Here is a 21,185-nt window from a genome sequence, read left to right as displayed (position 1 = left end):
CAGATTGGATGGAAGTCGACTGGACACTTCCATCGATGAAACTCATGAATTCCGACCGGACCTTCGAGCCAGTTCGACTCGGATTACTACAAACCAGGCTCGTGGTAGCAGATTGAACGGTTGTAACCGACCACTTTTGAACGGAACTGCTGTACATGACGACCACACAGGCCGCATGACTCACTTACAGCTTTTTCCGACCTGGACTTTAGCAATTCGGAACATAGCCGAATTCCCTTAGCCGCCGGTCGACTTACCGGTAGGCCGACCTTGGTCAAACCGACCTCGGTTCTATTCCCCATTCAGAGAGGATGCCTCGGCATTTGCAACCGCAACAGTGCCTCTCTATCCCGAACGGACGGATACGAGTCGGAAGTAAGTGTTTAACCGTGCTTATCCGACCTCGGTGAATTTAACCGGTTACGACGGGTAACCCGGGAACCGATGCCCCGGACCCAACTTACCGGATGAAAGTGGACAGGAGACCCCGTGGAGACTCAACTGCCCCGTGGACGTCATCCTAGTCGGAATAGGACCCCCGGACAGATTTTTGCAATTTTTTTCATTATTAGCATTTTTCCTAACAAACGGAATTGTATTTTTCTAGTTCGATCTCTTTGACAGATCTGTTTTGTAACCCCTTTTGCTCACTGGAATTGTGATTAAACTTTATTTCATACTTTCTTTCGCGCTGTATACAACTTTCATTACACTTTTCTTTCACATTGTTCTCCGTTGCCAACAGAAGCAAGAAGCCAGCCAACAGAAGCAACACCGGTCCAACGAAACGCCCGAGCGGCTTCCGGATTTTTCGGCCGTGAGTGGCTTCCACTCATGGGTTCGGAAGTGAAGAAGGGACGGTCGACCAGACACCGGACTCCCACTGCCAGAGGACGCGTACCAGCGACCCCACATTGGGTCCGACTGGAGAGTTGTGCGGTACTGGTGCGGTACCGAGTCGGAGCATCCTTCGCAGGAGCTCGGATTCCCGCCCAGAGGCATGTCAGAGGCACATGACTGCGCCTGGTGCATACGGCCCACCATGGACGTACTGCACTCATGCTTGCCATACCGCCTCTCTCGCTGTACGTACGTGTGCTGCTGCACTGCACTCATACCCGCTGAAGCGGATATATGCGGCGCACACACTGAGCATACTTGCTCTCTCGTCCCTCTCTCGCTGTATGACTCAGCGTACGCTCGCGTTGGATTGAGTCCAGTCTGCGCATCATCACACAGCTGATGGCACACAGCACGTGCTTGCCGCCAGTTGCTTCTTTCACGCCTTGACGAACGCTCAAGAGCTCTTCTAGCATTCACTTGCTTGTTAGCCATCAGTGCTTTGTTTTGCTTTCCCTGCTATTACGCAGCATTGTTCCCTTTATTTGTCAATAAAGCACACTCGTGATCTCCTCGCGCTTGCCTGTTACATGACTGAAGTAAATTAGTTGTTAAGGCTGATCGTGAGTAAACGGTAAGTGATATTCGTGAATCGTATTATTTCATCCATTTAATGCAGGCTTACTGTACAGTAGTTGTTACTAAGAGTGTAAGAGCTATGTAGTAAGACATTTGGGTTTTACCATTAGGGTTCTTGGATTTTCGCTGCTTTTATAAGTTTCGCTTTCGGATTTCTGCAGTTTGTTAACGGTGAGAGTAGAACTGGAGACTGTGATAGTCCGAACATATCTCGTACTTCGTACATCATCTCTATAATATTTTTGTGAGCTGTTATGACACTTTTCGCTTTTGACTCTTTGAGCATAAAATATGAATGAGATTGGCTTGTCATTTATGTGTTATAAGCACACATCGCATTCGCATTAAGAGCGCCATTTTTCCGATCTCACGGTGGCATGCTTCTCAGTCGCTTAGCTCAGAAACTAATCATTTAATGTTTCAGTTTTCCGAAGCATCCTCTTCGGTCGCCGTGCCCCATAGGGGGCTGCGCGGAACGTACCACTGGGCACCGAGCCATTAAACTTGATGTTAAATTTGTTAAATCACATTACTACTTATAACTATTACTATTTACACTGTTCATTTTTTATATTACTTTATTTCTAATATTAATTCTTAGTATTAATTCTTGGGTAGGATCCCAGTACCCATTCCATCTTAGCTGGAGAGTTGTGAGGCGTATTCCACCCATCAGGATATGAGTTTTTCCTTCCCACATTCACCGATCGCCAGCCAGAATGCGGAGCCGGGTGTTCCCAGCACGCTTCCAGATGAGAATTCCGGCCTGACCGCCGCCCGCTCTCCCGCTAGTGTGCACGACGCTCCGCCGCCCCCGGGTGACACTTCCATAGACGGCCGTATACCAGCGCCGAACGTATCGCTTCCGGTCGAACAGGACGACCGGATGCAGGGCGGTGCGACGGAACTGCCGCCCTGCGGTGGCGACCTGTGGAATAGCGCGCTGGACGCCTTTATTGAGGGGATGCAGCAGCTTGACTTGGAGGATGCCGACGACACCGAGCCCGGCAAAGGGAACAAGCGCACCATGAAGAACCCGCAGCCGACGACGTCGCCGGATGCACCGACAGTGGATTGGGCCACCGTTGACCACTGCCTGCAGGCGTTGCTGCACGTTGGATACTGCCGGGAGACCGTTTGCAGCCAGCCCGGCTGTGACAAGATGAAGATCCTCCTCTGCCACACCAAGACCTGCCCACATAAACCCGAATTGCAATGTTCGCTCTGCTGGCCGCTGATCGCGGTGTGCTGCTATCACGCTAAGCAGTGCCACGAGCCTCAATGTCTCGTGCCCTTCTGCCAAGTGATCCGCGCCAAGTGGGAACTGCAACGCCAGCAGCAGGAGATCCAGCGGCAGCAGTTTAATCGGCGCCGCGCGGCCATCATGCAGCGTATCATGCCGGGGACCATCGACGCGACGCAGGGCGTGGCGTATGTCGTCAGGGTGCCCATTCCGCAGCCGGAACAGCAGCGCAACAGTTTGCTCGTCCAATCTCTTCCGCCGCCGTTGGAAGGTATGCCGGCGCCCTCGGGACCGCGGATGGACGGTCAGTCCGTGACGGCGTTGGAGTTAAAGGCTCCGTCCAGTACCAGCACCCTGCCGGCGAAGGATGGCGGCGTTCAGGGCTCCCTCCCCGGGACATCGGTGGCGTCGCCGGCCGACATCCTCAGCAGCCTCATATCGTCGCTATCGACTACCTCTCCGCTGGACAATCATCCGCAGTTCGTGCCGCAGCCGGTGGCCGTCAAAGAGTGGCATGTGCAGGTGTTCGGCCCCGACGGGCGGGCCCGTGCTGATTCATTACGGAGGCATATGATCGAAAAACTGTACGTATTAAGTGCGACGTTATTAAAGGCAGAACCACAAGTGGATAAAATCTTGGCCATTAGGGTTCACATGAGCAGAAACCAAGTACTGTACTGTATTTAGTATTTACTTATAGAATTCGGCTATTTCATTTTCATATGCCTCTGTGACCCTTAAATTTGTGTCTTTTGTGGTTAATATGTAATTATACTACATAACAAAATATGTTAAGTACCCATATAATATCTTTGTAATCATGCAAGTACTAAGTACATACGCAGCATCCGAAGAACAGAAAAGTACCAACGTTTTTTGTTTTCTTTTATTTGTATAGATTTTTCTCAATTTTTTTGTGATTATTAGTGTACAAGCCATCTTCCCGCACAAAGACCCGTCGGCCTTGACCGACCGGCGCATGGCCAACCTCATCGGCTACACCCGCAAACTGGAGGCGGAAATGTACGAAGAGGCTAACACCCTCGAAGAATACTACCAGCTGCTGGCCGCAAAGATCTACAAAATCCAGCAGGAGCTGGAGGAGAAACGCCGGAAGCGGCGGGAGGAGGCCCGGCTGCGTCTCGCGGGGGCGGGCGGAATGGGCGGCGGCGTCCTGCCTTCCGTTTATTCCCCGGCCAGTATGGAGCTGCTGGTCCGCCTCCGCGATTTTTTGCAGGACATTCCTGTACTGATGTTTAGCGGGGGGAAGAAGGCCCGGATGGAGGACCCCGGCGACGGGAGGGAAGGACAGCCGGCGCAGGACGCTGTGCAGCCTCGATAAGCGTAATGTTTTCTTATTATTACTGATGTTTACTTATGTTTTCAGCGTTGTCATGTGTCGTTATAGTTCCCGTACTGGTGCCACGTCCCGACATTATATCCTTTACTGGGAATTGCCGGTGTCCGTGCTGTCATCATTATTATCCAACGTAACCCGCATTTCCCATACCGAGGACTAGTGGATCGGTTCAACTAGGATGCCAAAGTATTTAATAATGGTCTCATTTTAGCTGCTAAGGTAATAATTACAGCACAGCGTACAAAACTATAGCAGTGACGTAGCGCTACTAGCGCATGGAAATTTGGAATTATGTCGTGCTCACCGGTACAGCGGAAGCGGTCATTTCCTAACAAGCATTTTGCCTTTATCAATTTTCTGGAGATCATGAATTTTTAGTTTAGCCGACGCAACAAATGTGCGAATATTGTGGTTATTTAATACGTTTTATACAGTGAAGACTTATTAACCGGGTCTTAATTGCACTAATTTGGATTTGGTTGAAATTGTTTTGCTGGCTGTTTCCTTAAGAAGTTTGCTGCTGTTTTTTGCTGTTTCCTTAAGGTTACTAACTGTAGTATAAAACTAAATATAAACTGTTTAGGCATATGGATTATGCACATTAGTCTGACGGAGAGATCAGTACGATAGAAATAAATTACCGTAATAATTTGTATGTCCTACTCTAGTAATCCTACCGCCCTACTCAACGACAGAGTATGAGCTGATAATCTCAATGTGGCATAGCTAACAAAGTAAGGCTACGAAGCTACGCGAAGCGAGAACTGCACCTCCGACGATAATTTAATTAATAACTCAGTTCGAACTGCCAGAATGCGAGAACTGATGATGCCAAAGTACAGTACTGCCACACACGGACACGGCGCATCCGGTTAGAAAAACAACGTATCACTAAAATAAAAGAGAAAGATCTAGAAAGTACACATAATAATAGCCGTAAAGTACGAGTACAGATACTAAACGTATGTACTACTAACTACGCTGCTACCGTATTGTACACCATATTCCGTCAAGTCGCAGAATTGTTCCTTATATTTCGAATTTCCCATATATTTGTACGGAAGAAAACGCGGTGTGACTGCCAAACTATATATGACGGCGTTTCCTGTGCTCGAACAAGGAACATCCGCGTCAGTAACGGTCAGCTGCAGCGTATATAACCACTATGTACGTATACTCCCTAGTCCCTAGTATCATTTAAGCAGATACGAAGGCAATAAGAATGTCCATATTAAATTTTAATAATATCAACGTATTCATGTTGCCCACTGCAACAGTACATTTAACCGGCGTTCGGCAATCAAGTATCATGGCCACACACATATTGCGGCAACTGTCCGGCACACAACACTGGCGGCATTATTCATTGCGCCGTCCGCAATGAGTGGATGATTTCTTTTAAATGCAAACAGAAAAAGTTAAGATGGCGCTGTTATACCACTCTGCACGTGTACGCTCATTGTCGAATTTTTACGTTTTCACGATCTGTACGTAACGGGCTATCGATACACGATACAGTTGTTGCCTTCCGTGTTCGCACGCCAACACGTGCCACTCGTACAACACCGTCAAAACTCTGTAAGAATGCCCATTGGTCGGCGTGCCACCGAGGACTAATCGCCTTTCACGCTGAATCCCGCCCACCAATGAGCGGCCGCGACAGCGCCCACCGCGCCGTTCATTCATTGAGAAAAGTAACCCGGCGCACACCCGCACACTCCCCGTGCGATTTAGAGTGCATGAGAATTTTTGACGGAGATCTATCGTCAGTGCACGATTTAACTCTACACCTTAATCACCGTTGTGAATAAACCCGGCGCAGACACGTGCCGCCCCGTACACGTCCGCAGTCAATGCACCGCTGGCAACCGCTCACTGCCAGCTTGTGGCGAGAATTGTTTTAAAGTTGAACAAACGCTTTGATTGCTGTGAGAAGAATCCGCGAGCCATTTTCTCCTCATCCAGATTCTCCTCATCACGACACCCCAGCGTATCCTCGTTACGGGGCGAATTTTCATCCTGAATGTTTGCTCTTCCTCGGGCAGTGGTTGGCCGCCAGCGCCGAGCAGAATGTGACGGACAGTATCCGTCCGAGTTCGTGGGTGCTGCTGCAGTGGCAGCAACACACGTTCTGACTGTGTAGTGTGTATCGTTCGTATCTGTAATCGTTATTGCATGCCCATGTTTCGACGGCCAGAGTCCCGCGGTGGACGCTCTTCCCCGTATCTCCCCTTGATCATCCCCTGCCTGGATATTTATTCCAAGTGAATTTGATGTTTTTTCGTGTTTCCGTGGGGAACGCGCAAAGAAATCGTCAGTTTTGTCAGCTGCGTGTGGAGCCCTGTTATCCGTCTGTGGAGACGGCGTCTTCCTCCTCCGCACTCCCCTCCGCCGCTCCGCAATCCCGTGGAAACGGGAGATTTTCGTTGATCCGTGAAGAATTGTCAGTGGTGTACGGCCGTTGGTCGGATCCGTGTGTCCGTTGTGATCGGCGTGGATTTCCGTGTCGTCCCATGTTGGCCATTGCTCCGCGTTGATCTTGATGTTGTTTTCCGTTGAGATTATTTATTTTCCCCGGACAGAGTGTCTATCGGCGTGGAAATGAACGATCATAATGTCGGTGATGGTCCCGTGGCCAAAAAAGCGCGTATCAATGCACAGGATTCTTCAGGTTTGCTTACACGGCGTTTTTTTTGCAGTGTTTTCTCGCTTTTTTCGCTATTTTTTGGTGTTGTATTACGTTAAAAATTATCAGGAAAAAACCGTTAAAAAATCTGCGTAAAATTAGCGATTTTGTCGGAGTTCGCACGAGGCAGGGAAAAGAAAAGATTGAAAAAAAGGAGGTCGTCGGGTGTTCACACATTCATTCACTGTAAAATTGTAAATATAGTGTAAAATTTTGAAACGTGTAATTAAATAATACGTTTATTAGTCAGAATTTCCCTCAAATGCAGACATAAATTAAATGAAAAATTGAAATAATTTTATCCAGATGTTGCTGCGATCTCTGAGAAAAAAACTGCGCAGGAAATGCTCACGATTACCAACAGTTATCAGACAGCAGAGATTGTGCCTGAAAGTGAATGTTGCATTTTGAATTATTGGCAGTGTTTATATTGCTATATCTGCTTACGCAAATTTGTTTTTCTAAGTTTTGTATGTGTGATTATTTTTTCTTAATATTTCGTATGCAGCATTGCAAAATCTGTGAAAGTGGATGCCAGTGTTGTCAGTTGAGCGCGCAAGAGATCGTTGGCTCATTTGGTTGTTCGAAGAGGAAGTGAGAGAAGTTGGCTGTGCTTTGATACTATTAAACGCAAGGACTCTCTGAATTCTTCATATTCTATGCTCTTGCATCTTTTAAATCCAGGTAATCATGCTTGAAAATTTGATTAATTTGCCGTTGATACATTTGTGAGCAAAAGATGCGAGATATTTGAGTTACTCAGATGTTTTCGTGTTATTTGAAGAACTTATGAAGTTTTCTGAACATATTAGCAATTTTTTGATCCTTTTAGGTCTCCGTACAGTTGTTTATGTAACTTTCTTAGCGTTTGTTTGTTGGGAAAGCGTTCATAAATATTGGGAATGGTACAATGATGGGGATAAAAATTTTGCTGATGTAGGAGATCGTAGCTTGCATGTTTAGCTTGTGAGGTTTCTGGTTGCAGTAGACAGCAGTTCGTTATCATTTATTTTGCCAATAATCTTGATGGGACTATCAGTATTCTTCTGTTTTTGCTATGCAGGACCAGTTTACACGATGGTTCAGTGGTAAATGATTTGCTCGTGAAAGGCATTGGATGATAAAACTTAAAAACAACTTGTGAATAATGAAGTGATTCGTGGTTGTGGAGCTGTTTCGTTGACAGAGTGTGTCTGGCATTGCAGAATCCGACGTGTACAACAACCAGTTCCAGAGCCTGATGGCTCTGGAGGGTCTCCTCCACCAGGAGCTGAACAGCTCCGGCTCCTCCAACGCCCGGCCCACCTCCCAGCCGGCGGAGGGCCTACCCCCCAAACCCCCCGAGACGCTGACGCTCAACGGCCTCCTGGACGCGCCCCCCTACGACCCCCACCCCCCCAGCAACCAGTCCAGCGATGGCCCGCTGCAGCCGGCCCCCTCACCGCAGCGCCAGCACCCGCACCAGCAGCTCAGCCAGCTCCTGGCCAAGACCCCGCATTCCCAGCCCATGCCCACCGGGATGGCGCCCAATGATCCCGCGGCGCGCCAGAGCCCCATCAACCACCAACAAGCGCCGCCGCCGCAGCAACAACAACCAATGCGCCAGTCCCCGCACCTTCCCACCCAGCGCACCAACACCCCCGGGGGCGGGATGCACGGCGGCAATCTGGGCCTGACCACCAACGGCTTCCAGGGATTCCCGGGCGGTCCTGGAGGCCCGCCGCCGCAGCAGGCTCAACCGCAGTACATGAACGGTCCCATGCCGCAGCCGAATATGCCGTATCCGGTGCAGCAGAACGGCCCGCAGTCCGTCAACCAGATGCGGCCGGGGATGCCGCAGCGTCCGGGCATGCCGCCGCAGGGACTCCGGCCCGCCACGATGGGCCCGCGACCCGGCATGGTCAAGGTAGGAGGTGTTTAATTGGCATTTTTGCAACAAAAATTCACTGTTTTTCCTAATTTTGCAGATGAACCCGGGTCCGGGGATGATGGGCGGCGGTCAGATGCCGCCCAACGGTCGTCCCATGATACAGAACTTCCAGCCACCCGTCTCCCAGATAAACATGAACCCCATGTCGCCCATGAACGTCAATGTGCAGAACGCGGTGAACTTGCAGCCACCGCCGCCGCAGGGACCCGGGGTGGGTACCCCTCAAGGTCCCGGAGGAGGTCCCAACGTGGCGGTGGCTAACCAGCTGAGTCCGCCCAGTGTCGATCATCCCGAGAAGCGCAAGATCATCCAGCAGCAGTTGGTGCTGCTGCTGCACGCGCACAAGTGCCAGCGGCGGGAGATGCAGACGGGCGGGGAACCCGCGCAACAACCCAAGCAGGAGTGCAAGCTGCCGCACTGTCGCACCATGAAGAACGTCCTCACGCACATGACGCAGTGTGTCGCCGGCAAACAGTGTCCTAGTGAGTATTCCGTATACAATTTTTTTAAAATTAAACAGGAAAAATTATAAAACTTTATTAATAAGTATTTTTTGTTATTTTTGATATTAACGTGTTCTTTTTTAGTTCCGCATTGTGCCTCATCCAGACAGATTATCCAGCACTGGAAGACCTGCACCCGCGGCGACTGCCCGGTGTGTCTGCCTCTGAAACAGGCCTCTGATCGCAACAAACCTGCTGGCAGCTTCGGTATATTCATAAGCGAAATAAGGACGACGGTGTGAATGGTATTTGACGATGCGGTTGTTTTATCTCGTAGATTTTCAAGTGCCGAATCAAGGCAACGTGGCCGCCCCGGTGTCCAATGCCCTGCAGATGGGCGCGGCCGGAGGCGGGAAACCGCTTCCCGGCGGTCCCGGCGCCCGCAACATGATGGTCAATCCGCAGGTGGTGCCGCAGACCGGCGCACAACAAGCCAGAATGATGGGTACGTGTTAGTGTATTCGGTAATAATTTCTTTCTGAATAAACGCGACAGTTGTATTAACACTAGCGTGATGGGCGGATAGAGTCGCTTCAAGACATATAGCACCTAACGCGCACATGCGATCTCCTTCGGAGTAACTTGTATCCTCGTGGAAATCACTTTTCTCTCTATCATGATTAATGTTTCACGAAAATCTCGAAACTGACAATTTCACATGAAGGAAATGCACAGACTTCCGGCGGGTGATGCAGTTTCTAACGCACGTTCGATCAGCGTAAATGTGAATATCCTCCTGAAAGTTTCCCTTTTGATTTTCACTACACGAAAAAAGTGACTTTCTCTTCTCTATCTCGAATGAGAAAATTAAGGATGATGAACAAGGAACCATTAACAAGAAAGTTGTCAGTAAGCCGTTTGCCGGCAGACTGACGATCGATCTGTCTCCACGACGCTTAGAAAATTTCGATGTACAATACTTCGTGAATCGAACGTGCATTGTTGCGGGTGTTAAGTGAACGATTACGAAGTAAGCTGATTCCGCTTCTCGCAACATAGTTGAGCAAACGGTACGAATTTCTTGATAGTTGGCGCAGGAACATGTTAACGGGCTAGGAAGCTTTCATGGGGCAACGAATATGATGAAAGAATTCCGAAATAGCGATAAAGAATACGTATAATTTGATGCGAAATACCGTGCCTTTTTTATTATTATTTATTATTATTATTATTATTCATCGTGGAGCAGGTAGCCCATTTCCGGCTAGGGTGACATTCTAGCTGGGATTTTAAAACCTGGCCAAATAGTAAAATCGAAAAGCACGAGTGCAGATAGACAGAAAAGATTCCTTAAGCAAAACTGACACGGTTCAAAGCTTGCTTAAAAGCTCCAATAGTACGAATTTCGAACAAATCAGAAGAATTAGAATCAATTGCGTAAAGGGACAACTTTTTGACTGTGTTATTTCATGTTCGGATTTCTACAGGCGACGCGGACGGCTTAGGCGTGGGGCAAGGCCTCTCCATGCCCGGGAACCAGATGTACGGCGGCGGCGCCCAGGTGGCGACGCCCTTGTCGAACCTGTCCAACTCCAACCAGGACGGCGGCGTGATGAGTCCGCCGCCGCCGCAGGGCTCCCTGCCCGGGACGTCGGTGGTGTCGCCGGCCAACACGTTGATCAGTCTCATGTCGCCGCCCTCCGCCAACTCCCCGCTGGCCAACAATCCGCAGTTCGGGCCGCAGCAGGTGGCCGTCAAGGAGTGGCATCTGCAGGTGGTCGGCGCCGACGGCCGCTCCAGCACCGACTCCCTGCGCAACCATCTCATCCACAAACTGTACGTAATCATGCCGCTGTTCTTACTGATAGCATATTTCTCCAGCAGAATGCAATCACTGACACTAATTCATCGTAAATTAAACACTTACGTCCTGTGTCTGCCAAGTGTGTATTTGTTGTAGATATATGCATTTAGACACGATGTAAGTACTCAGCATCCGAAGAAGAAAAAAAGTACCAATGTTTTTCTCGGTTTTTAAGTTATCTTGGATTTTTCTCGCACAAATAAAGCGATTTTTAAAAGAAAATTTTAAATGCCTTTGCTGTTATTGCAGTGTACAAGCCATCTTCCCGTACAAGGACCAGTCAGCCGTGCAGGACAAACGCATGACCAACCTCATCTCCTACGCGCGCAAAGTGGAGGCCGAGATGTACGAGCAGGCCAACACCCGCGAAGAGTACTACCAGCTGCTGGCCGAGAAGATCTACAAAATCCAGAAGGAGCTAGAGGAGAAGCGCCGCAATCGCCAGGAACTGCGCCGCGTCCTCCCCGGCCAGCCGCCCCTCCACAACGGCGTCCCCTTCCCCGGGAACGGCGGTCCGCTGCGGATGCGGCCCCCGGGGGCGGACGGCATGGGCGGCGGGGTGATGAGTCCCCTGATGGGCGGGATGGGCGACGCCGGGCTCCTGCGGCAGCGCATGCAGGGCCCCGGCTACCAGAACATGCCCATGGGCCAGTTCCCCGGGATGCAGCAGCCGCCCTACCAAGAGATGAAGTTGGAGAACGAGTACCAGCCCGGGATGATGGAGCAGCACGAGATGGGTCCACCGGAGTACCAGGACGGCGGGTATCCGCCCCAGGAACCTCCGGAGCAGCACATCAAAACGGAGCCGCTGTCTGGAGAGGATGCCGGGGAGAATGCCGCTCCCGCGGTGCAGCAGCAGGGCGGGTCGCCGGCGGTCCAGCCCAACAGTGTGCACTCGTCCATCCCGGAGAATGAGACGGTGAAACAGGAGGAGAACGCCGAGGGCGGCGGGGGCAGCAGTCAGGGGTCCACGGCGTCCCTGAGCTCCATCGGGTCGACGGCGTCCCCCAGTCGCGAACCCACCGGACCGCGCGGACCGGTCGGGAAGAAGGTGCATCCCAAGGAGGAGCTCCTGACGGCGCTGTCGCCCATTGTCACACGGCTGTACAATATGGAGGAGGGCATGGCCTTCCGGGTGCCGGTTAATCCGCAAGAACTGAATATTCCGGTCAGTTGGTATTTTTGATTTTTTTTGTGTATTCAATTGTGATTAATTTTTGTGTATTTTTTACAGGATTATTTTGACATTATCAAGAACCCCATGGATCTGTCGACGATGCAGAAGAAGCTGGAGGCGGGTGACTATGAAGACCCGTGGCAGTTTATCGACGATATGTATCTCATGTTTAATAACGCGTGGATCTACAATCGCAAGGGCACCAGAGTGTACAAGCACTGCAGCAAGGTACGTGCTTCTGAAGAGATTTTTCATTTTATCCTGTAAGTAGTTACTGTCAGTTTTTCGAGTAATAGAGTAACGAGTGTAAAAAATAAGCGATTTTCTTATACTGCATTTTCTGAGATATGGCATTAAACTCCTTGCAGCCCTGACAGACGGTTCTGCCAATGTTCTACGTTTTGTGGTGATGTTTAGTGATTTTGATGCGAAGTACGAAGTACGACAGCCTCCTCCTCGATAAGCGTTGGCCGTGTGTTAATGTGCTTCACTCAGTAATACAGTTAACGTTAATAGCTGCTGTTTATATCACGGATTTTCTTACATTTTGTTGTATCGGAAGTGAAATGTTTTTATTAGGGAAATCAAGTGTATTATCAATGAGCAGGAAATGACGAATGTTGTGTTGCAGTTGGCGGAAGTGTTCGAAGTGGAGATTGACCCGGTGATGCAGACGCTGGGCTACTGCTGCGGCCATCGGTACGTCTTCCAGCCGCAGGTGCTGTGCTGCTACGGGAAGCAGCTGTGCACCATTCCGCGCGACACCTGCTACATGAGCTACCAGGACCGCTACACCTACTGCCAGCGCTGCTTCGCCGACATGCCCGGCGAGACGGTGACGCTGGGCGACGACCCCTCCCAGCCCAACACCGTCATCCGCAAGGAGTGCTTCGCCGAGAAGAAGAACGACACCGTCGACTATGAACCGTACGTTTTTCTTTCTTACTATAGCAGCTGGATATTTCATTAAGATTTTTAACGATAGTTTAATAAGTCGATCAATCAGAAGTGACAATTAATCCGTGGAATAATTTAGAATTATCCGTCCGGTATCACACAGAAACTTTCAAGAATGTGTTAAAAAGTGTATCAAAATATAGTAAGATGTGATGTATCAAAAAAAATGTGGTATGTAATTTATCGCTTGCAGAGCGGTTAATGAAAACGTGTTGTTATTTCTCTCATTTTTTATTATTTTAAGAGCTGTCAGATCCGGGTGCTTCAGCCATTCCACTACAATGTTCTACGATTGTAATGCGCACGTAGCAGCTTGCGTGCGACCGTTCAGTTTTTACCGCCTTACTTGTGTTTCAGTTAGATTTGATTGACAGATATCTCATGAATAATAACCGTCCCAATTTGTTATCAACAGCAGGATAAAAAATAGACAAACTCACGGAAAATAATTATAAAAATGTTTGGCCATTGCAGATATATTGTCTGTAAAGCGTGCGGACGGAAAAATCACCAGATCTGTGCGCTGCATCTCGATCCCATTTGGCCGGAAGGGTAAGCAGAAGGAATCACATAATCAGTGTGTTTAATTTTTTTATTCCATGCTCGGTGTTGTAGTTATACTTGTGAAGGATGTCTCAAAGCCCTGGGAAAGAAGAGGCGCGACAATCGCTTCTCCGCCAAAAGTAAGCATTTTTAAGCTATATTTATATTTTATCAAAGCGGCGATTCCTGTTAGTTAGTCTTAAATTCGGCGCATTTGCAATATTCTCTGTAGCTGCAACAGACGTGTGTATTAGGTGCACAGGGATGGTATGACATGAGCATGACTTATCAGCATTTTTGTCGTTTGTGCAGAGCTGCCGCAGACCAAACTGGGCCAGTACATCGAAGCGCACATCAACAGCTATCTGCAGACCAAGAACATCACGGACGCCGGCGAAGTGACCATCCGGGTGCTGTCCAGCAGCGACAAGGTGGTGGAGGTGAAACCCGGCATGAAGCACAAGTTCGCCGACACCAACGAGTTCGCCGAGAGCTTCCCCTACAAGACCAAGGCCATCTTCGCCTTCGAGGAGATCGACGGGACGGATGTGTGCTTCTTCGGCATGCACGTGCAGGAGTACGGCTCCGACTGTCCCGCGCCCAACGCCCGCCGCATCTACATCGCCTACCTGGACTCGGTGCACTTCTTCCGGCCCAAACACGTGCGCACCGCGGTGTACCATGAGATCCTCCTCAGCTACATTAACTACTGCAAAAATCTCGGGTAAGCCACGGAGCAGACAGTGAGAAGACGGGTGGAACGCACGAGAAAACGCATTTTAATACACATGTTTTTTAATCATTAAGGAACGTGTGTGATAATCGCGGTAACACTGATAGTGAAGAGTGCGTCAGCTAAATGCGCTGTTGATGGATTGTACATGTATACCGGGAAGAATTTTAGAAAATTCGGTTTCCGTCTTTCGTAATCACAGCTTTGGGGGTTTCGGCTTGAATTCTTGAAACGTGAGGGAAAGGTTTCGAATGATTCACATTTCATACTGAAATCATTTTAATACCGAATGGAGCGTTGGCAACCGCTTGGAATACAGAAATAATTTCTTTAAAAATAAACTGCATTTTACCCAAAGGTATTTTGAATCGAGGAACTACTGATCACTGAATTATAATTACTGGGAGTTTCCTGTGATAAATGTAGAACTGAAGAAAGTATCTGCCGTTCCCTGATTTTATGTAAAATCGTTTGCTTAATACAACAAATAAAAATTAATAAGAAATCAGTTCTCTATATTTAAGATTTTATTACTATGGGAATCTCGTTTAGCAACTTTTCCGAGTGATGTAATTGGTTGGTAATGCCAGTGCTCTACGTTATTTGTGCCAGTACTAAGGATTGTAATTTGACCGGTTATTGGTAGATATGTCGCATGGGTGTATACTGGAAGAAAGCAGCGAAATAGGAGGCATCTTGAAATCTATTTGACAAACCGACATAAAGCGCAGACGCGGAAACACCGAAACACTGCTTTATAGTTAAATTTTAAACATTGATTAACCAACCAAAATCTCTATCGTCCTCCCTTGAGTTAAAAGGTAACCGAATTAACACCGCTGTAGCATTTCCTTTAATAGCAGCCAAACCAAAATGCTGCTGGAGAAAACAGTAGAACGCGCTTCTCCAGTCAGTTGAGGAATTTTTCGACCCATAAAATGCCACAGTTCGCTTAAATCTGGGCCGAACACACCCCACGTTTCAACCGCTAACGGATAAAATGATGTGGATTTTGACGAAGAGTATGTGTTGACAGGTACTCGATGGCGCACATCTGGGCGTGCCCGCCCAGCGAAGGCGACGACTACGTGTTCCACTGTCATCCGCCCGAGCAGAAGATCCCCAAGCCCAAACGCCTGCAGGAATGGTACAAGAAGATGCTGGACAAGGGCATGAACGACAAGATCATCCTGGAGTACAAGGACATCTACCGGCATTCGGTGGAGGACGCCGTGGGCAGCGCCACGGAGCTGCCGTACTTCGAGGGCGACTTCTGGCCCAACGTGCTGGAGGAGTGCATCAAGGAGGTGGAGCAGTTGGAGCTGAAGGAGAAGGAGGAGCGGCAGAGTGTGGAGGACAGTGAGGACAGCGATGATACCAGTAGTGAGCCGGGGAAAGGGAAGAAGCGGACGAAGAAGAGCCAGAGCCATAAGAAGCAGCGCAGTAGTAAGCAGAATTCCCGCAAGAGCACCAAGAAGGTGTTGGCGGGGATTGGGATCAACAGCAGTACGCTGACGCAGAAGATCTTCCAGACCATGGATAAGCACAAAGATGTAAGTGTATTTTATGGCCAATACTCAACCACCAGAAAATTCCTAATCTGTTTCTCATTTCGAGAATTAATCGGGTTCCTAATCAGTTGCCAAATTAATACTGCTCGCCAGTGATTTTCGGTTTCTGAAATAAGTAAATGTAAATAACTGATTAATTTGTAAATTTTCGATATTTGTAACGTAATGTTTGCGTTTCCCGTACGTGAATTTCGGTAATTGTTAAAGATGAATTTAGCTGGGATTGTCTTAAAAAAAGTGAAAACGTTTATGGTCATTTGTAGCAGTTTTATTGCTGAGTATGTACTATCATGACTACCATGTGGCATTTATTCAGCCATTGGTTAAATCGTGAACTATATTGCCCTTGTACTACGTTGCTATTAATTTACAAGATGCGATTACAGTTATGATTTGTGCGATTAATCGCAGGGTAACTGATAGATTTTTTCGTACGTTTTGCTGCTTATTATTTGGCGTGGAGATTATATGACTTAGCCGGTGTTTGGTCGGGTGTTTGTAGGTGTTTTTTGTGATTCGTTTGCATCCGGTGAACCGGCTGGCCCAGCTGCCGCAGGTGGTGGATCCCGATCCGCTGATCAGCTGTGAGCTGATGGACGGCCGCGACGCCTTCCTGACCATCGCGCGCGACAAACACTACGAGTTCTCCTCGCTGCGCCGTGCCAAATTCTCTTCCATGGCCATGCTCTTCGAGCTGCACAACCAGGGCCAGGACCGCTTCGTCTACACCTGCAACTCCTGCAAGAACCACGTCGAGACGCGCTGGCACTGCTCCGTCTGCGATGTACGTCCTGTATTTCAATGTATTTTTTGCTGTCGTCGTTATTTACAGCTTTTCAGATACGGATTTTCAGTAAATTATTTTTTAATTTTAATCCCTAATTTTTTGATTACCCATGGATTGTAATAAAAATATATTGTAGAATTTTATTTCCTGGTTTCTTACTGTACTTATGAACGTACGATACAGCGTTGTAGCGTACGTTGATTTCAAATTTTCAGTTGAAGTCTTTGTAACTTTTATTGCTCAGTATATGTACACACGAACGCGTACCCACAAATCCAGGTGAATACTTCGATAATTTGTTCTACGGATCGATTGGTAGTTGGACTTGCTTACCGGAAATTTTGTAGAATTTTTTAAAAAAATGTATCTTTTAGTTTCTGTAATTATGGCCCGATAATCGAACACGGGTAGATTTTTTATTCCATTTTTCTGTGTTTTATAAAGAAGACCAGTTCTCTTGACCTTTGGCTAGCCTGGTGTTTTCTGATGTAGGACTACGACCTGTGCGTGCAGTGTTACGAGAAAGACGGCCACCCGCACAAAATGGACCGTCTGGGCTTCGGGCTGGACGACGACGCCTCCTCCAAAGACGCCAAACAGACCAACAACCCGCAGGAAGCCCGTCTGCTCTCCATCCAGCGCTGCATCCAATCCCTGATGCACGCCAGCCAGTGCCGCGACGCCAACTGCCGGCTGTCCAGCTGTCAGAAGATGAAGCGCGTCCTCTCGCACACCAAGACCTGCAAGCGCAAATCCAACGGCCAATGCCCCATCTGCAAGCAGCTGATCGCGCTGTGCTGCTACCACGCCAAGCAGTGCAACGAGAGCAAGTGTCTCGTGCCCTTCTGCCCGCAGATCCGCGCCAAATGGAAACTGCAGCGCCAGCAGCAGGATATTCAGCGGCAGCAGTTTAATCGGCGCCGCGCGGCCATCATGCAGCGCATCATGCCGGGGACCATCGGGGCGACGCAGGGCGTGGCCAATGTCGTCAGTGTGCCCAGTCCGCAGCCGACGGTCAGTCTGGGGAAGGGTGGGCAGGGCCCGCCGATGGGGGGAGCGAGTAATGCGCTGCAGGAGACGCTGAAGAATGTACAAGCCCACGCTCAATTCCAGGTTAGTATATAATACCATAATAACATTTATTATTATTTTCCTTTATTAGTATTCGGAATTATTTGGAATTTTTGGGGTTATGTGAAACGAAAGCGATATGAAATAAAATTTGAAATTTTAAAAGTGCGTTTTTTAAAGCTTATTTGTCGAATATGTTTTCGTTATTACCAAAGAAATTAATTATGAATTATTAAAACTTAGCTGATAGACCGTTGTTTTCAGTTTAACTTATGTGAGTGTATTTTAAGTAAATGGATTTAATTAAACTCTTATCAGTTCCTCCTCCTAAAATTATTTTAAATGATAACAGAAAATTGAATGCTTCATGTCAAACCGTATCAGATACGGGAAGCCCGGTTGGATTTGAAATAATTTCATTTGAATTTGGGAATGAGAAGCGTTTGAAATTCTGTTTTCGTAAACGCAGATCTCTTTAGAAAATATTTTAGGTAAATTTGGAATTTTTTTACTTTTTGATCTGATTTCTTGAGATGGAAGTCATCCATCTGGGAATGGAACCCAGGACATTCAGACACTGTACCACCACGCTGAAGGCAGATGAAATAAAGTGTAACTCTTATTAGGTGTCGCAAGGAAAAGCGTTGGGCGGGAAGCCCACCATGGGCGGCAAACCGACGCGTCTGCCGCAGATGAGCCCCAACTGGACCCAGCAGCGCATGCCCGGTCCGCCGCCCAACGTCCAACTGCCCCCACAGGCCCCCGGGGGCGCCGTGCCCCCCGGCGGCGTGCCCCCGGGGCCGCGCATGGCCGGCGGCGGGGCGCAGTCGACGACGGCGTACCAGCAGCTGGTGGAGGCGCTGCAGTGCCCGCCCAGTCAGGAGCAGCAGCAGCGGGTGCGCAGTCTCATGCAGGGCAACCCCGAGCTCATCACCGGCTTCCTCAAGATGGCCCGCACGGAGAACCGCGGCGGCGAGGTGCGGCCCAACATGGCCGGGCTGCTGCAGCAGCAGATGCAGCAGCAGCAACAGCAAGCGCAGGGCGGCTACCGGCCGGTGATGCCGCAGCAGAGCCAGAGTATGCCCAATATGCAGCAACAACAACAGCAACCGCCCGGGATGCAGCAGCGGATGCAGATGTATGGACAGGGACAGCCGGGCCAGGGACAGTTCCCCGGGCAGATGCAGCAGCAACAGCAGCCGCCGCAGCCCCGCATGGCACAAACCTATCATCCCAACCAGAACGGTAAGTATTTCGCAGTTAATTCTGGAATTACTCTCGTGTGATGAAATTGTTGATTTATTTCTGATAATCACTGTATCACGATTAATCATTACTGGTACATTAGTAATACTAATAATTCATTTAAAATTTGTCTATTTATCTGTTTCGGTGGTTTGATAATCTATTTCGGTGGTTTCGGTGGTTTTTGTTTGATAATCAGAAAAAAAGGTCGGCAGTTTATGAAATTGCATTTAAAAAGTAAAGGTCATCTGCCGCTCGTTCTCTGCTGTGACTAACTTAGTTGCCTTTCAGTGAACTGATTTAATTTTAATATTGAATTCTTTACATTTCTTTCCGTTTGTTTGCCATTTTTTAGAAATTGTTTGGTTTTCAAAATTTAAATTTTTTCAAAGTTTTCAATTGCATTTACTGTATTATTTTGAAAAAGAACATTAAATCAGTGTGATTTTTGCGTGGTTTTTTACAGTGGACGTCCGTCATTTTGTAATACATGCGTTGATTATTTGTTGCAGTGAATTCTGGCATGAACTTCAATCCCTCCGCGGTGGGCGGCATGGTGGCGCCGCAGGGCGGCCCGATGATGCGGCAGCGCTTCGGCCCGTCGGGCGCGGCCCCTGGCGGCCCCCCGGGCGGCGGGGGCGGGCAGCCGCCCTTCGGCATGCAGTCCATGGGCCCGCCGGCCACCTCCTACGCCAACGCCCTCCCCAGCGGCCTCCAACAACAACAACAGCTGCAGCAGCAAGCCCCGCTCTCCCATCCCCCCGGCCCCGGTGAGTACGGGGGCGGCGGAGGGGGTGGACAGCGGGGCGGGCCCCCCGGCGGACCGATGGCCGGCGTCAGTATCCGATCTCCCGCGGCCGCCGCCGCCGCCGCGGCCAACGCCCCCGTGCGATCTCCCCAGGCCCCGTCGCCGCAGACGGCCGGCGGCCGGCCCCAATCCACGCCCCGCCCCTTATCGGCCTCCCCCTCGCCCCGCCCCCTGGCCGTCAACCTCCACCCGAGCGGCTACGAGATGGCCGGCGGCGACCTCCTGTACCAGCAGATGAACGGACAAGGCGGGGGCAGCGGTGGCGGGTTCCACGGGAATCAGGGCGGCGGGATGCCCCCCGGGGGCGGGGGCCCCGGGAATCAACATTTGGAGTTTTCCCACGCCGGACACCCCGGGCATCATCTGGGCGGGATGCCGGGCGGCTACCACCACCACCCCACGAATATCTCCCCGCAGGATCAGCTGAATAAATTCGTCGAGGGGCTCTGATGATGGGGCGCAGCGCGACGAGGAGATGTTGATTTTATTGGATGCCGTTTTCTCTCTTTTTTTTGTTTATTTTTGTTGGGGTTTTGGCGCGACAGGGGGCCGCCGCCCGCCGGGGGCGGCGTGGTTTCTTTTTGTACTGGAGCATTTATTCGTGGAGGGGGCGGCAGGTGGTGAGGCGAGCGTGGTGTGTGGGGGGGGAGCGGCAAAGTTTGTATTATACGGTTTCTGTTTGTCTCTCTCTTTCTGCGTGTCTCTCTCTGGACTGTGTCTCTATTTTGGCTCTTTCGCTCGTAAAATTGTACGTAGTTATATTATTTAAAAAAATGCGTTAATTTGGAATTTCCCTGTTTACCGAATGCTGCGCTTGGAGATTTGCTTTTAGCCTGCACGCGTCTGTTGATGAAAATTAATGCGACACGTTTAACGATTTGGCGGGAGATTCACGCTGTGCTCGATGTGTTGGGGGGACGGAAGAGTTTTTGGTTTTGCTGCTCTGGTTGTTTTTTTTTTACGGTTTTATTATTGATTTTGATTTGAATGGTCTATTATTGTACATTATAAAGTTCACCGAAAATTTCGTTATTCTCGCGTGTGCTCGCTCTCGGTAATGGAAATTCGTAGGTTTTAATAGAATTTACACGAAATCAACAATCAAATCGGTCCACTAAAATATAAAATCCGCTGTTATAAAACATAAATCAATAAAATACCTAATAAATTAAATTATTCCATAAAAAAATCCACTAATTTTCCAACGAGGCGTTCAACAAACTAAAGAAAAAATTTCCGAACACCTCCGTGAAATGTTCGTCCATGTAGGCATGTATTGATTTTATTC

General features: G+C 49.1%; 2 protein-coding genes across 6 annotated transcripts; both read left to right on the top strand.

The window, feature by feature from the left end:
• The first annotated feature begins 603 nt into the window (after positions 1 to 603).
• LOC129597438 (histone lysine acetyltransferase CREBBP-like) lies at positions 604 to 4,714 on the top strand. Of its 4 annotated transcripts, none has more exons than XM_055494979.1 (4): positions 604 to 1,463; positions 2,098 to 3,306; positions 3,650 to 4,066; positions 4,131 to 4,714. In XM_055494979.1, exons 2-3 carry the CDS (start codon positions 2,159 to 2,161, stop codon positions 4,062 to 4,064), a joined length of 1,563 nt encoding a protein of 520 aa, XP_055350954.1. In that variant the 5' UTR covers positions 604 to 1,463; positions 2,098 to 2,158; the 3' UTR covers positions 4,065 to 4,066; positions 4,131 to 4,714. The 4 variants fall into 4 exon arrangements, with proteins under 4 accessions (XP_055350954.1, XP_055350950.1, XP_055350951.1 ...); XM_055494975.1 differs by having other exon boundaries at positions 604 to 1,474; XM_055494976.1 differs by having other exon boundaries at positions 604 to 1,474; positions 1,904 to 3,306.
• Positions 4,715 to 5,841: 1,127 nt separating this feature from the next.
• Positions 5,842 to 20,924, top strand: LOC129597437 (protein cbp-1-like). Of its 2 annotated transcripts, XM_055494973.1 has the most exons (18): positions 5,842 to 6,753; positions 7,974 to 8,674; positions 8,736 to 9,180; positions 9,286 to 9,408; positions 9,479 to 9,646; positions 10,629 to 10,977; positions 11,102 to 11,122; positions 11,255 to 12,173; positions 12,240 to 12,410; positions 12,814 to 13,109; positions 13,614 to 13,691; positions 13,755 to 13,822; positions 13,995 to 14,406; positions 15,452 to 15,968; positions 16,489 to 16,770; positions 17,266 to 17,886; positions 18,471 to 19,089; positions 19,602 to 20,924. In XM_055494973.1, exons 1-18 carry the CDS (start codon positions 6,684 to 6,686, stop codon positions 20,345 to 20,347), a joined length of 6,606 nt encoding a protein of 2,201 aa, XP_055350948.1. In that variant the 5' UTR covers positions 5,842 to 6,683; the 3' UTR covers positions 20,348 to 20,924. The 2 variants fall into 2 exon arrangements, with proteins under 2 accessions (XP_055350948.1, XP_055350949.1); XM_055494974.1 differs by lacking the exon at positions 11,102 to 11,122.
• Positions 20,925 to 21,185: the final 261 nt, after the last annotated feature.

The sequence above is a fragment of the Paramacrobiotus metropolitanus genome, unplaced genomic scaffold (genome assembly GCF_019649055.1).
Source record: "Paramacrobiotus metropolitanus isolate TYO unplaced genomic scaffold, Prichtersi_v1.0 Parri_scaffold0000104, whole genome shotgun sequence".
NCBI lineage: Eukaryota > Metazoa > Tardigrada > Eutardigrada > Parachela > Macrobiotidae > Paramacrobiotus > Paramacrobiotus metropolitanus.
This window is presented reverse-complemented; position numbering and strand designations above follow the sequence as displayed.